Here is a 14,740-nt window from a genome sequence, read left to right as displayed (position 1 = left end):
CAAACTAGTTAACTCCAACCTGGAGAAAGAAAAGAAAAAAATCTCTGTTGCAATGAATAAATTAAATTTTATTTTTTAGGATGGCTTGAAGAGAAGAATTCCATGACAAACCAGGAGCTTCCTTCTGCTGAAAGGCATCAGTTGGACAAAGTAATTAATCCTTCCATGTCACCACAGACTCAAAGGCAGTGCTTTGCCCCGCACATGAGTGCTGCACCATCTGCCAAAATTCACAGTACAAATACATCTGTGGAAGAGCTCACTGGAGGAAGCATAAGAAAGAGTAAGGTAGAAGAGGCAATTTATTCCTTAAACCAAGAAAAGAACCCCCCCAAAACACCTGAATCAGTCAGCTGTAAAGATGTGTCTTCTAAACAAGACAACTCATCCAGTAGTCAAAAGCCTGCATCACTTGCACTTGCTACAAAATGGGACAACGATGATTCTGATCTGAGCAACTTCATTATGCTGAGATCTAAACACACACTCACCCAAAGAGAAGAAGAAAATGATGTAGATAGTCCTGGAAAAGGTATGTGAACCAGATTAATATGGCATTTTCCAGGTTTAAATCTGGTCTCTTATTCCAGTTACAATAAATGCTAGTTCCTGTAAGTAGATCTATGTGGAAAAATATCCTTTGAAGTAACATTTTTATGATCTTTATGTAGCTGAATTTTCAGCTAAGGATCTTACCTCTTGTTTTTTCCTTTAGATATCTCAGGGGATTTTGTTTGTTTGTTTTGTTTGGGGGGTGCTTTGGTTTTGGGTTTTGGGTTTTTTGTTGGTTGTAGAAGTGGTTTTTAATAAAATAAACATATGAGTTCATTCGTATTCTGACAAAGTAACTCTAGATGGTACTTAGTCCAGAAGATCTCTTCTACCCATATATTCTGAATCAGATGTCCTGGCCTCTTTGGAGAAATAGTAGTTATCAGTTGTAGTTATCAAATTAATTGTAGCTATCAAATAGTAATTATCAATACTTTTACTTTTGTAGAACCAACATAGCCCAGACAATAAACAAGAGTTAAAGTTATTCTCTGGAAAGAACCATTTGAGCCAGTTACCTTTGTGCAAACCCCATCAAACAATGAGGCCAAACAGGTCTTAGGGAAAACAGAAAGTTGTTGGTAGCCTTATTCTTGTTAATGACAATGCTTATGAAAGAATCTCAGACTACGCATTGAGCATGGCAGAAATGCAAAATAGCAGAGAGGGAAAAGAAGTAGAAGAAAGTCCTTATTTGTTTTAAAAAAGAAATATTTGTGACACAAAATATTGGGAGACACTGACATATTTCCAGATTCACTTTTCAGGATAAAATTGTGTTTAAAAAAAAAAATTTTCTTTTATGGATTTTTATGGCAGAATTTTGACAGTCACCTTTATCTGTGTTTCATATGTCCCAGCATTAAAAAAAGAAAAAAAAAATTACAATTGTTGCATAAAAGCTTTCAGCAGTAACTTCTATACAATAGAATTGGGATTTAATTGCAAGCTTAGGTAATCTTGTGGTGTAAATTATTTCTTGGTAAAATTCGTCTGTTAGTGACACTGGCAGACATGCATAAAACACTTCCATGGCCTCAGAAAGCAACAGTCCCGATTTTAAAAGTAGGAGAACACAGTACGTGAACTGAAGTTTTATGCTACCATCTAGTGAACTACGTCTAGAACTGCATCTCCTAGCAAGAAATCCAGATGTATTGAAAGACAAGCTGTGTTACATTTACAAATAGGCTTGTGTAGGTTTAAGTTAAATGCAGTTTAGAATATGTTTACTGGTAGACCCCAGTGTTGCAGATCAATTATGTCTGATCTATAGAGAGCCCATTAAAATCTGTATGTCTTACCACTTTGATGTAGAAATTATGTAAATTATTGTATGCTTTTGTAATAATGTAAAGTTTTTTTAAGGGTCATTCTAAATTTAACTGGAAATGAATAATGCCAACACTGCTTGTAGGGCTCTTTCTCTACTGTCTTTGTTGTTTATTTTATTTTTTAAAGATGTCATTGTGTATAATATTTAGTTCAGAAAACACACAGGAGGGAATTAGTAGAAACACTTCATTGATCCAATTTTGAGCCCTGTATAGCTTTTCAAAATCAGAAAGGTTTTTTTTTTAAAAAAAATTGTTCGTTCTTTTCATTCTGTCTCTGTAGGATCAGTTTGTTTTCTGACACTCTTAACTAGAAAAAAACCAGCATTATTTAGGAGACACTATTCAGGCAGAAGTCCTCACAGAAATAAAGAGGTAGAACCGCCAAAGGAAGATTTGTGGACAGAATCTGTAGCTCCTGCATCAGTATTTATAAGGAAGAAGGGAAGGGGACTTAGAAATACTAACATGTCACAGAAGATAGCTCTAAGACAGGAGAAAAAGTTCTTTTCAATAAGCAATTTTTCAGGGGCTTCTTCCCCCTGCCATTTGCAGCTTCCATGTTCATTTACAGTATCTAACCTTTTCTACTCACACTCACTGAGACTTTTTTAATAATTTGAGCTCCTCAGAGTCAGCAGCATCTATCCTCTCTCACATGCTTTTTCTCCATATAAAGGCATATGAGCTTTCCTATGGAGCTATATTATAGAGCTATAATACCAGCTCCTGAATTTTCCCAGCCCATGAAAAAAATAAGAAAGTTCATGAATAGAAAATGTATGTGTCATAGAAACTACTTGATAATATTTTTGCATGTAGAGTCATTTATAGAACAGGTTTTTTATTCATTGAGCTGGTTTTATGATATTTGTATCTAAATGTTCCCTCGTGGTTTAATGATTTAGTGCCCCAGCCTGAAGAGCAACATATGCACATTCATGAAGAAGACAGTTCTGTTTGTGAGACTGTAAAAACAGATGAAAAAGAACCAGAGAATGAGGACAGTGTCACAGTCAATATTAAAGCATCAGGTATGCTTTTTTTGGATATTCTTTATTTAGTGTAACTTTGCAATATAATTTTATATTAAATAGTGCTACTCAGAAAATAGGGGAATTATTAGGCTTAGTCTTTGTTCCTTGTGACTGAAAAGATTCCAAATAGGTGCATATTTATTTTGATACAGATGTGAGAACAGGCTATGGAATTCTGTTTTAAGACTAAAGCCAGTTGCATGCAAACTAAGAAGCACAGACTTTGAATTATATCTGATGTAAATCAGCAGACATGAAATCACTTCATGCCAATCAGTGCCCTCAAATTACCATTCTGCATTTTTCTCTCTGACAAAGTAATTGAGACAGTAGAAGGTGGAAAGCATTGGCAGTCATTTTGGTAGGAAGTCTTTAACAGTAGTAATCCACTATGGATTTATTTCATACATGACTGAGCGTTTCCCTGTGAACTCTTGCTGTTGCACGTTTCAAGACATTGTATCAAAGAACATGCACTGACAGCAATTTTGTCATGCAGTAGAATGTGGCTAGTGAGAGTCAAACCATGTGGCTAGTGAGAGTCTCTTTCACAGAACCAGAGTGAAAGAGTGGAGCACTATTTTGATTTGTTCCCATCTGAGATGGGAATCATGTAACAGCTATAAGCTTATTTTTTAATTATTTTTTTAATAAATTTTGAAGGAAGAGTCTTTTAATGGTACTGGAATAAATTTGAAGCTTTTCTGCAGTCAAATCAAGAATTATAATTTTGCAAAAGTAGTATTTGTTGGGACTGAATGTCCTATTACTGTCCTTGAACTAAAGTTTCAGTGTTTCACCATGGTGGCCTTGCAAACGAAGAAAAGAAATCTCTCTCAAAAACAAGTGATAGCCAAAACAGAGATTAGAAGGATTCACACAAGCATTTAACTTAGCAGTGGAACATTGAAGATGCATGATTAGAAATATATTTATATATATATATTATACATTAATACAGGAATGCCCCAATGAAATTATACAATGACCATCCAAAATATATTGTATATCTGACCTATTTCCCTAAAGGCTGAAAAACTGGACATAATAATATACCTTTTCTTTGAACGCTTAAAAATATGGAGTAGTTAATTGCTTATGAAATGGTGCATTGACCAAGTGAAGTCAGCTGCTAGTCAAATTAAATAATTTGTGTAGATCAGTTGAAAATATTTTTGAAAAGTAATCATAAATCTTTGAAAATGAAGAACCACAGAGTTCTGGTCTTGTTGATGTGATCAACTCAACTATAATCTTTAAAAAATGGGTATGGAGAGTTTTACCTTCTTACCTGAGGAAAAGGACATCCCTTTGAACTCATTCAGAGATTAACAGCTCTGTCATAGATGCTAATAGCAAGAAACCCAGTTATAATTTGGAAAGAATTGTAAAACAGCCACCCAGAAGCTATTAAGAACTGTTAGCATGAAAACACAAAGAGACTAACAGGTTGGCTTGTTTAGCCTTGCTAGACAAAGACATTAGAAGTTAAATACCAGAGAAGGAGAAGGGATGTTGAAGTTATAGTAACAAGTGGATTTAAAGGCACTAAGTCTAAGTTTAGACTATAAAATAGAAGAAGGCTGTGGAGCAATGGAATAATAGTACAATCTTAATGGGAGTCACAGGAGTAGAAAATCCTAACGCTTCATCATGGAGTTTGATCACTTTATAAAATGCACAGCATAACGTGGTTGCCTGCTGTGAGGATCAACTTAATTCTACCATCCAGAAGGCTTGCTGGCAAGCAACTGCTTTTTCTATTAATGTTACAGATTTCATGAAGAAGTCAGTGGTGTTTGTGTTTTGCTAGGTCTTTTGAACATTCTTGTCCAGTGGTAGTACATGAGACCAAACTTTATTATTATGTTTTGTTTATTGTGTATCCAGAAAGCCAATGCCAGGCATACTGCCTCTTGGAAGAAGCAGCCACTCCTGTTCTAAAGGATTTGACACATCTGCGTGTACTTGCTTCTGTAAACTGGAGCTTTGACAGCGTTAAATTTGATCATACAAGGTTTTTCTTAAAACAGCAAGAGAAGGTGATATGCGATCGTTTTAAAGAAGGTATGTATTTTTTTTTAAATCATTGTTTTTTTCTTTAATAATAATACAGGTTTAATTGTTGACACAAGATTTAAGATGTTTAATAAATTAATGATAAAACTTTCAGCAGTTTGTCTCCTAGAGTATAGTAATTGTTTTACTCTTTTATTTCCAAAATACTGTCTCCTAGTTCATCAGCATCACATTTATTAACCTGAATATTGTAATACAAAAAGTATTCTAATTGAATTGAATTTTAAAATATTTTAGATATGCTTCAGAAATGTTGTTTCTATATCAATGTGGGGTTTTTTTTATGCTAGATTTTAAAATTAAAAGCTGTCTATGTGTTTTTGTTGTTTCTCTCCTTTTAGTAGCTATTATTTGTCACATCTGCATGATGCAAAATGCTAAGCATATGTTGGAAATCAGGAGAAAAAAATATTATGTTAATTTGGTTTCTTTCTCACTTCGTTTCTCTCCTATGGGGCTTGTGAAAACCCTATAAAACCAGAAAAATGAATACAAAAACCAGCAAAATCAGTGACACTTTACAAAGATTTTTGGCTATAGATAAAGAGAGGGTCAGGAAGACCTCACAGCAAAACCTCAGTGGTTGCCAGTGAGAGGACGAGGGGCAACGGGCACAAGCTGGAACATAGGAGGTTCCACTCAAATATGAGAAGAAACTTCTTTATGGTGAGGGTGACAGAGCACTGGAACAGGCTGCCCAGGGAGGTTGTGGAGTCCCCTTCTTTGGAGATTTTCAAGACCCGCCTGGATGCAGTCCTGAGTAACATGCTCTGACATGCTCTGGGCAATCCTGCTTCGGCAGGGGAGTTGGACTAGATGATCTTTATGGTCCCTTCCAACTCTAAAAATTCAGTGAAATTCAGTGAAAATACAGGCTGTGTTTCAGGAATATTTAGAAAGCTATTAGGTATTTTGGATTATTTTTTGAGTTGTACTGCTCATAGTTGAGAACTACTTGTAAGGACAGGCCGTCTACTACCTGCCAAGTTTTTATATTATGCTACAAGTTATGTGATGAACTTTAGCTATCTCAACTTTATTGCTTTCTGTGCTGAATGTATTTTTCTCAAAATAAAGATAATGAAATTGTAAATGAGAAGGCAAACAAAAAAAAGGTTGTAGTGTCTCTGCAGAATGATAGCCTGTGATCTATAGAATTACCATCTTAAAATTGTTGGCAGCAGGGTTCTCTTAATTTGAGGGAGCTTACAAAAAAACAAACGCCATCTTCACAAAAATGAGGGAAAATATCAGTATCTATATCTGTATCAGAAAGGAAAAACACTGCTGATAAAAGTGTACAGAGAACTACTTGTTGCATTAAGACACAAAATAGTTTTGGCAGAAAATAAACGCCCTTGCGTTCTAACACTCCTCACCAAGGTGGGAGGCTAGGTGCGGCTAGGTTTAAATTCTGAGTGCTGCCCAATTCACCACTATCGGTCCAGTCGTGTTTAATATATTAAACTATCACGATTCCAGATACACTAATAGTGGACTGCAGCTTCAGTCTAGTCGTGCTCATGAACTAGCACGGCCGCTCTCCAGTGTTTGGTCGCGTTCAATGAGAAACCGAGACAACTAGCTACTTAAATAGTGCAGTTTATTTAAGCAACAGATACAAAGGTTCTTATGGATTGCCGATGATAAATACACTGTCTGCAAAGCACATGCAAGTTAAAATATTGTTAATGATACTAAGCACGCGACAGAGTTACAAACAATACAGCCTGTCTATAAATGTAAAAAAGTAACCCTCTAGAGAGATTTCTAAGTTTCCCGGGGAAGAACTTGGTGTAGTCTTAGTCTTACCCAAAGGCAACCCTATGGGGGGGAAGAAAGGCTCAGCCCGTCGACTGGTCCCAGAAGTCAAAGGCAGTCTGTGATAAGAGTCCTCCTTGACTTGTTCACAATGGTGTCTTCCCTAGTATCTCCCCTTGCTTGGACTATTTTTATACTATTTTTTACCTTCAAGGTGGAGTTTGAGTGACTCTGGTCATAAATACCTTTATTATTATTGGTGTAAAATTCTCTCACCTCACATTTAAAGGTATAGTTTACAAAAAATTCAGGGCGCAGACTCAAGGAGCAATGGTTGCACCTTGGAGGTGGGTAGCCTTTGGGATGGAGGTGTGTTTTGGTATTATGACATTATAATGACCAAAGTTCGCACAAAGGACAGCATTTCATCAAAATTTAACAGACTGTTGGCTCAGGGTAGCAAATATGCGGCTATCAGTTCCATAGGACCATCTTATTCCCATATCTGCTATATGATCACAGAGCTGGACTGTGGAATCTTCACTCCATTCCATCCTCCGTGTTGCTTTGCAAGCAATATTGTTCAGGGAATCGCAGATGGAGCAGATTCCTCGCATATCAGCTGCCACTGTTTTCCACCCTAGAAATGTTTCGATTTTATACTTTTCCTTAATGTGTGAACAATGCTATATTTTTAATATAAGTTTATTTTAGGGATTATTCCACACTACTCCTGTTTCTCAAGATGAAGTAAGATATTATGAAGGAGTCTGCATTTTAATTCAAGAAAACTAATATCCTTTCAAATGCAGTTTATGTGCTATAGAAATGTAGCCTAAAGTAGGAGCTGGGCCAAGTGGCATGCTTATTCAAACTTCAGGGCCCTCTTTGCTTCTAGATTAGCTGTGCAATATATTACCAATTGCTAAAATTACAGCAACCAAATCAATGAAAATGTTTAGGGGCTGAGATACTGATGAGGTAAAAAGTCATCTATTGGACTTTTCTTTCAAGGATGTTTTCTGAGGAATGGGTAATATTTACCCATCCTCTGTTATACAAAAATAACTTGTTGAACATGAAATTGACCTATGAAATAGATGGGTCTTTGGACTACAGGTCAAGAAAAGCAGTAAAAACTTTCTGTTCTTCATTTAAAATACTTAAAAAATTCAGGTGGATTTAGCTACTGTTGTCTGCACTAAGAGACAGAAAAGTGCAAGGGAGGTCTTTCATTTTGTCCCCAACTGAAGAAGCAGAAGGAGTTAAGAATTTTCTTGCTCCAAGGTCCATAGAAACCTAGAAATGAGGAAGACTCTTGACATATCCAATCCATTCCTAATGAATATTTCTCTAACTGTATAGGAGATTCCAAAACCTCCCTGGTAACATTCTTTTATTGCCTTTCTAGTTTTAAATAGTTTCATAATACCCAATCTCATTATACTTTACTCCAGAATATACTGGTGCATTTTCTCATTAATATCCCTGTGAACATAGAAAACAATCACTTACTATGATGGTATTGATCTATTAGAAGATTATTATTCCCCTGCTGGTCTTTTCTTTCTGCACCAAGTAACACCAAATGCTCCAGTCTTTCATCATAAACTGTGGTCTCTTACTGTCTTGCTTTGCTTCTCAATGACCTGTATTCCTTACTGAGTTTTTATGGTGAGTCATGTCAAGAACTGGAGAAAGTCCTTCAGTTTCAGCACCTTCACTTGCAGAGATGAACAGTCACTTTCTGATTTTTGTAAATACAGACTAGTGGCAATATCTTTGTCTTCCATGCTGTTTCCAGCTAATTCTTCTGGATGCTGTGTTCATAAGTTTGATTTTTCTTTCGTAAGAGCTTCACTTCTCTTTTTGAATTAAAAGCTGTTTTGTTAGCTTTTAAATAGTTAGAAGTGTGCTTTTTATTATGAAGTCCACTTGCTCTGCAACAATCACATATTTCCTTTCTTAAGATAATGACATACACCACTCCCTGTGTGCAGTTCGCAAAAATGCCTTCCTCCTTCAGACTAGCAATTCCTTCCTGTTCAGTCAGGTCCTTGAAGATTTATTCAAAATGAGTATGTAATACAGAATAGGTTGCCCGTAAATTGTTTGTTTTACTCTGTGGGTCAAGGAAGCAGCAGACGTTCTTCAAATTTACCTTCTCAAAGAATGTTAAGATTCTCATTTGGAGAAGTTAGTTAGGTGTGGGGAAATCAATATCAGAAGTTAAGACTCTACATGGATCATTATTGGAAAACAATGGGACTTTTTCTCATTATATGTATGAAGACTAGCTGGGTCCAAATCATTTGCCATAAAGAGTGTGGCTTTTAAAGTCTAAAATTTGTTGAAAAGTTTCTGTGAAAAACTCAAATTGAGGTTATCACTCCTTTAAAATTTCTTATTGCTTAGTGGATAATCTGTCATTTTGCTTTCTTGGAAAGACCTCTGAAATGTTTGGAAAACAGGTTAGGAGGAGTTACTGTTAAAAAATTTAGTGATTTGACTGATCAGATGAGTAATGTGAACAGCTAGGCTTGTATGATGGACCAAAGACGGGAAATTTAAAAGCTTCTATACATATTTAAAGATTGCCTTACTAAAATCAGTAAGGCAGTGTGGATTTAATGGCACACCTAGGGAGACTGTTATCCCCTCCTCCAGCACCATCTATCCCTACTCACCTTTCAAAAACACTTCCCTGTGTGCTACTTGCTCTGAGTCAAGTGACATGGGAAAAGTTATGCTGTATCATAAGCTATTGGCCAAGATCACCACGTCTGACCTTTCAAGATTATGTCTGTCTAAGTGTGTTTAATGAAAATTCTGAGATACCAGGATCTTTTAAATTGATTAGACAGGTATCGCATGATTTCTGCAATTTTATACAGACCGTGTCCGTTTCTTCTATTTGTAAAGGTAAAGTGGATGAGAAGGAGATCATGTGGTTCAGACACGCTGCTCTGGTGCACCTGCTGGTGACAGTTCGAGATCTTCTGTTGACATGTGGCTTGGACACCGCACTAGGTTTGTTTTCAGTAGTGAATAATGATACCCAGAAAGCAAATGCTTTGTGTGTATTCTGCAGGCTGTCCTTCATGTATGAAGGCTGGGATTCTTTGCCATCAGAATACCACCAGTGTAGCTGCAAGTTGAGAAATAGTTGTGATAATATGAAGAGTGGTGGAAACACAGGACATGTAAAGCTTTGGACAGTGGGAATATAAATAGTATAAACTATATGTACTAGTTAAATAGTGCTGCTGATGGTATCTGTAGCTATAGAATGCAATATTCTACAATTGTTCTACAATTGTCTGACAGGATAAGAGGAAATGGGCACAAACTTGAACATAAGAAGTTCCATCTAAACATGAGGAGGAAATTTTTGACTTTGAGGGTGGCAGAGCATGGGAACAGGCTGCCCAGAGAGGTGGTGGACTCTCTGTCTCTGGAGATGTTCAAAACCAACCTGGACAAACTCCTGTGTAACCTGTTCTAGGAGGACCTGCTTTGGCTGGGGGGTTGGACTAGATGATCTCCAGAGGTCCCTTCCAACCCCATATCATTGTGTGATTCTGTGATTCTGTAACTCTAGCTGGAGTCATATAGCAGGTACTACATGAGGTATAGCAGTTTTATAAAGGCCACTGATTAGTAATAACAGTATCCTTCCAATAATAGTATTGATGAGCCATTAAACTTTCATCTTTTTTTGTGCAAGATACCTTCACATAATTTTTAATGTGTAGATTCAGCATAAACCTTGGCAATTATCTTTTGTCACTGCAAGTACTTCTTTTGTTGCTTTATTAACAGGTTATTTGTCCAAGGCAAAGGATATCTATAAAAACATCTTAGAATCCTGTTTGAATAACATCTGGAGGCAGTTGAGGATTGTGCAGTACAGCAGCCAGAAAAAGCATGAAATAAATCCCAAAATAACAGAGCTTCAGTGTCAAATTTTAAATTGGATGCAAAGATACGGAGGGGAGCACAGTGTTAAGGTTAACAATGTAAACAATTTCTCTAAGCAAACAGAACTTCTCCAAACTATGTGAATAATTATAAAACCATCTTTCAACAATGGTTGGTTTATGGAAGAAAGTCTTACCAGTTACCCTCCAACTCACACCATCTGTTAAATAAGGGTAACATAAAGTTTAAGTCCTCTATCAGGATCAGTGCAGGTTTCGGTTTGATCAAATCTCCCCTTGTTGCATAACTGAAATAACATGCATATGAGTTTTAACATTGCCAGTGCTTCATCTTGTTGCAGGTGTTTTTGTTTCCCTGGTAAGTACATTGTGCCACATCACTTACTGAAAATAATGTTACAACCTTTTATTTGAAGCCCTCATTCTTCTGGTGCAAAGAGAATCATAGCACAAGTCAGTATTGTACATGTGTGTGGCTCAGCACACACATGCCATGGAGTATATGGGTATTGTTATCCATAGATGACCTCTGGTTAACTCATGTGTCAGGTCAATCTCCTGGCATTATCATTATATATAAGAAGCAAAAATGCATAAGTGATAGTTACAGCATGCAGAACAGAGTTGTGCAAGACACTGAAATTATCCAAAGGTGATTTTTTTTCTGGATATGTGATTATTTTGGGTAATACTATGCAGTGCAAAACATCATTGTCCTTTGCAGAATATTTATTATTTATTTACAGAATACTTATCACATAATGAAACAGGAGGGATAAAATATGTAATTTTTTTAATGTCCTGACTGTTTGGAGTAGAATTTATGTTGCTGAACACACAGCCAAAAGATGAATCTTCCAGCTTACTTTCATTTATTTAAACTTCTTTCCATACTTCACTTCTTGGAGCTTTCTTCTCCTTTTGTTTCTGTTAAGAGTGGCACTAAGATCTCTGGACATCTTTGAGTAAATTTTCTTGAGAAGAAAAATATACTAGCTTATTGTACACCCTTTTAGAATTTAAAATGAAAATGAAGCAACCAAAATGGAATGGTGTTGATTGTCTTGGCATCTGTCCTTCAATAGATCCTCTAAGCTTGTTTTCAGCCTCGTTTTCTTCTTAAGAGTAACACATTTTGCTTTATGATATTAGGATTATGCTGTACTGGGAGACATATGACGGCTTTGTCATCTTAATGTCAGCTTAGTGACAATTTTACTTTTCTTCTGAATTCCACTAGATATGATTTTTTAAATTTTTAACTGTACTCTCCTGAGTTTTCACTTGCTTGCTTGACTTAAGAGCATGCAGACATACCAATGCAATGTAAGAATATATATGATTTTATTTACAATTAATAAGATTGTTTACTAGAATCAGAGATGGGTTTCTATGAGCCAGAATAGGCACAAGGAGACTCTGGTTTTTATAAGAAGAAAAAGTTATATTGAATAAGCCATTTCCTGTTCTATCATATGATGTCACATCAGCATCAGCTAATATGATGTGAAATTTGATAATCTGATTGTCCTTTTGTTAGCCAAAATTGTTATTGATGCAGGATTATAATGGGACATTTCCATTGTAAGTGAGAAGATGCAAACGGAATAAAATAAACTGAACTTTACTCTTTTGTACTCATGATTAGACAGAACATGACTAAAAATGTCATCTAGCTCACAACAACAAGTAATGAGGAGCACACGTTCAGCACACAGGTAGCACACAGGTAGCACACAGATAGCACACAGGTATCACATGTTTAGTTTGTATCAGTTGAAATGGTGGACAAGGTAAACACCTTATCTGGTAGTGATTCTTTTTAAAACTGTGTCAGTTTGGTACATTCCAATACTTTTCAACATTTTCTCCTTAAGCAGTATTTAATGCATCTCAGAGATAAGCGATCTCTGGCAGGAACACTTCAGTGTACTCCATCTATGGTCTGGAAAATCTTTCTAATTAGTTCAGCAGTACATCTAGTACCTCCTTCCAGTACATCACCATCTTGCAGACTGAGTTCTAGATATCTTCAGTTTTAAGTTTTGCCTCCGTAGGGATGGTGCCTCTAGTGGGACAGTAATCATCTGTCTAGTGCAACAGTAATAATGTGGTATAATGTCTCAGATGATAATATCTTTCAATAGCATTTTCACTTTGAATCAAATATTCCAGTTTAAGATTTCTTGTGGAACAGCTTTGTTCATAAAACTGAATTCTGATACTGATGTCTTCTGTAATGTTGTTTCACCAACTCTTGTAATAATGCACACGTACACCTGAGTTTCAAATCATTGGTGACAGGAGAAAAACAGTCAGCCCTGGATATGGGGAGAGCAGACCAAGCTGCTGAAGGAGGTAGTTAGTAAGTGTGTGAGACAATGCAGGCAGGACACAGTTACAACCACAAAACCACGGATGAAAGGCAAAGAACAAATTTAATCTCGATACCTCATGGATGGGGAAATCTCCAAAGCAGCACCTGGGCAGAGGCATGCAAGCAGGAAATGCAGGCACCGTGGAGCGAGAGAGAGTTTTTATTAGCAAGAGAGTCCTTGTTAGCAAGGGATTGATAGAGTGAGAGCTCACACTTGCTGTTCTGGCCTGTATTTCAAGGATTCAGGCAGGCAGAGTTTTCTGCTGTGCTTTGATCTTCAACAGCAGGGCAGGAATCTCAGGCATGTTCAATAAGGTGCCCCTGAGTCCATCCTAGGCCTATGTTATCTAAGTGCAGATGTTCTACTTGTTGAGCACATAAGACTAGACAACAATTAGTGTGATATATGTGTTTTCCAGTACGCCACGTGAAAGTCACTTGAGTGTGTTTACAGTCCTCCTCGCCAATCTTCCGTTACTTTCCCACTGTAAGGTCCCCTGGAAGTCTGCTTTTGAAGGTATTGGGGTCCAGGAATGCTGGTCACTTTTCAAGAGCCATCTCTTAAGAGTGCAGGAGCAGGCGATTCCAAAGTGTTGGAAGTCAAGCAAGCAGGGCAGGCGGCCATCTTGACTGAGCAAGGATTTTCTTCTAGAATTTAGGTAGTGAAGGAAAGTGTATAGACATTGGAAGCAAGGACAGGCTTTCTTGAGAGGACTACAGAGATGCTGTTCACCACTGTAGGGAGAAAATTTGTGCAGCCAAAGCTCAATTAGAGTTTAAGCTGGCCAGCACTGTGAAGGACAACAAAAAGGACTTCTAAAAATACGTTCATGGCAAAAGGAGAATCAGAGGTAGCAGGGTTGTTGCTTGCCAAGATCAGTCACTTCACAAATAGGGACATAGACCAAGTGGAGATGTTTTATGCCTTCTTTGCCTCTGCCTTCTGCACTGATGATGGGCCCTGGGATGGCTGAAGCCCTGTGCTGGAAGGCGGTAACTGGCAGCCAAAAGGTCCAACTATGTTCTGAGGTGCTTCAAGCACAGCAGAGGTAACCGGGTGAGGGAGATGATTGTCCCACTCTACACTGCACACCACCTTGAGTCCTGTGTGCAGTTTGGGTGCCTCAATGTAAGATGGACAGAGCGTGTCCAGAGGAGGGTGACAAAGACAGTGAAAGGCCTCGAGGGCCAGACTTCGGAGGAGTGGGTGAGGTCACTTGGTTTGTTCAGCTTGGAGAAGGCTGAGGGGTGACAACTTCTTCAAGGAGGGCAGTGGAGGTGGAGACGCTGATCTCGTCTCTCTGGTGACCAGCAATAGGACACAAGGAAATGGAATGAAGCTGCGTCAGGGGAAGTTCAGGACATTAGGAAAAGGTTCTTCACTGAGAGGGTGGTCAGTCACTGGAACAGGCTCCCCAGGGAAAGACCACAGCATCAAGCCTGTCAGTTCGAGGAGCATCTGGATGATGCTCTTAGTCATATGATTTAGTTTTGGGTAGTCCTGCGAGGAGCAGGGAGTTGGGCTTAGTGAGCCTTGTGGGTCCCTTCTAACTTGAGATATTCTATGATTGTCATTCTGGAAAGTTCTGAGGTTTCCATTTTTGCCACCTTCTTTCTATGCAAAGAAGAGGGAAAGACGTATGCAGGCTGAAAGAACCT

The 14,740-nt window shown here is 37.6% G+C and overlaps 1 protein-coding gene across 1 annotated transcript in view; it reads left to right on the top strand.

Annotated features, from left to right (window-relative positions):
* Positions 1-14,740, top strand: part of SHOC1 (shortage in chiasmata 1) — a 52,732-nt gene that overhangs the window by 24,523 nt on the left and 13,469 nt on the right. Inside the window, exons 14-18 of the mRNA XM_074166888.1 lie at positions 80-532; positions 2,795-2,920; positions 4,814-4,990; positions 9,686-9,793; positions 10,586-10,773. Of these exons, the coding sequence (XP_074022989.1) occupies positions 80-532; positions 2,795-2,920; positions 4,814-4,990; positions 9,686-9,793; positions 10,586-10,773 (1,052 nt within the window). The remainder of the gene's footprint in view (positions 1-79; positions 533-2,794; positions 2,921-4,813; positions 4,991-9,685; positions 9,794-10,585; positions 10,774-14,740) is intronic.

This window comes from Numenius arquata, chromosome Z (assembly GCF_964106895.1).
Source record: "Numenius arquata chromosome Z, bNumArq3.hap1.1, whole genome shotgun sequence".
Lineage (NCBI taxonomy): Eukaryota > Metazoa > Chordata > Aves > Charadriiformes > Scolopacidae > Numenius > Numenius arquata.
The sequence above is the reverse complement of the archived record's forward strand: the minus strand, read 5'-3'. Positions and strand labels throughout refer to the sequence as shown.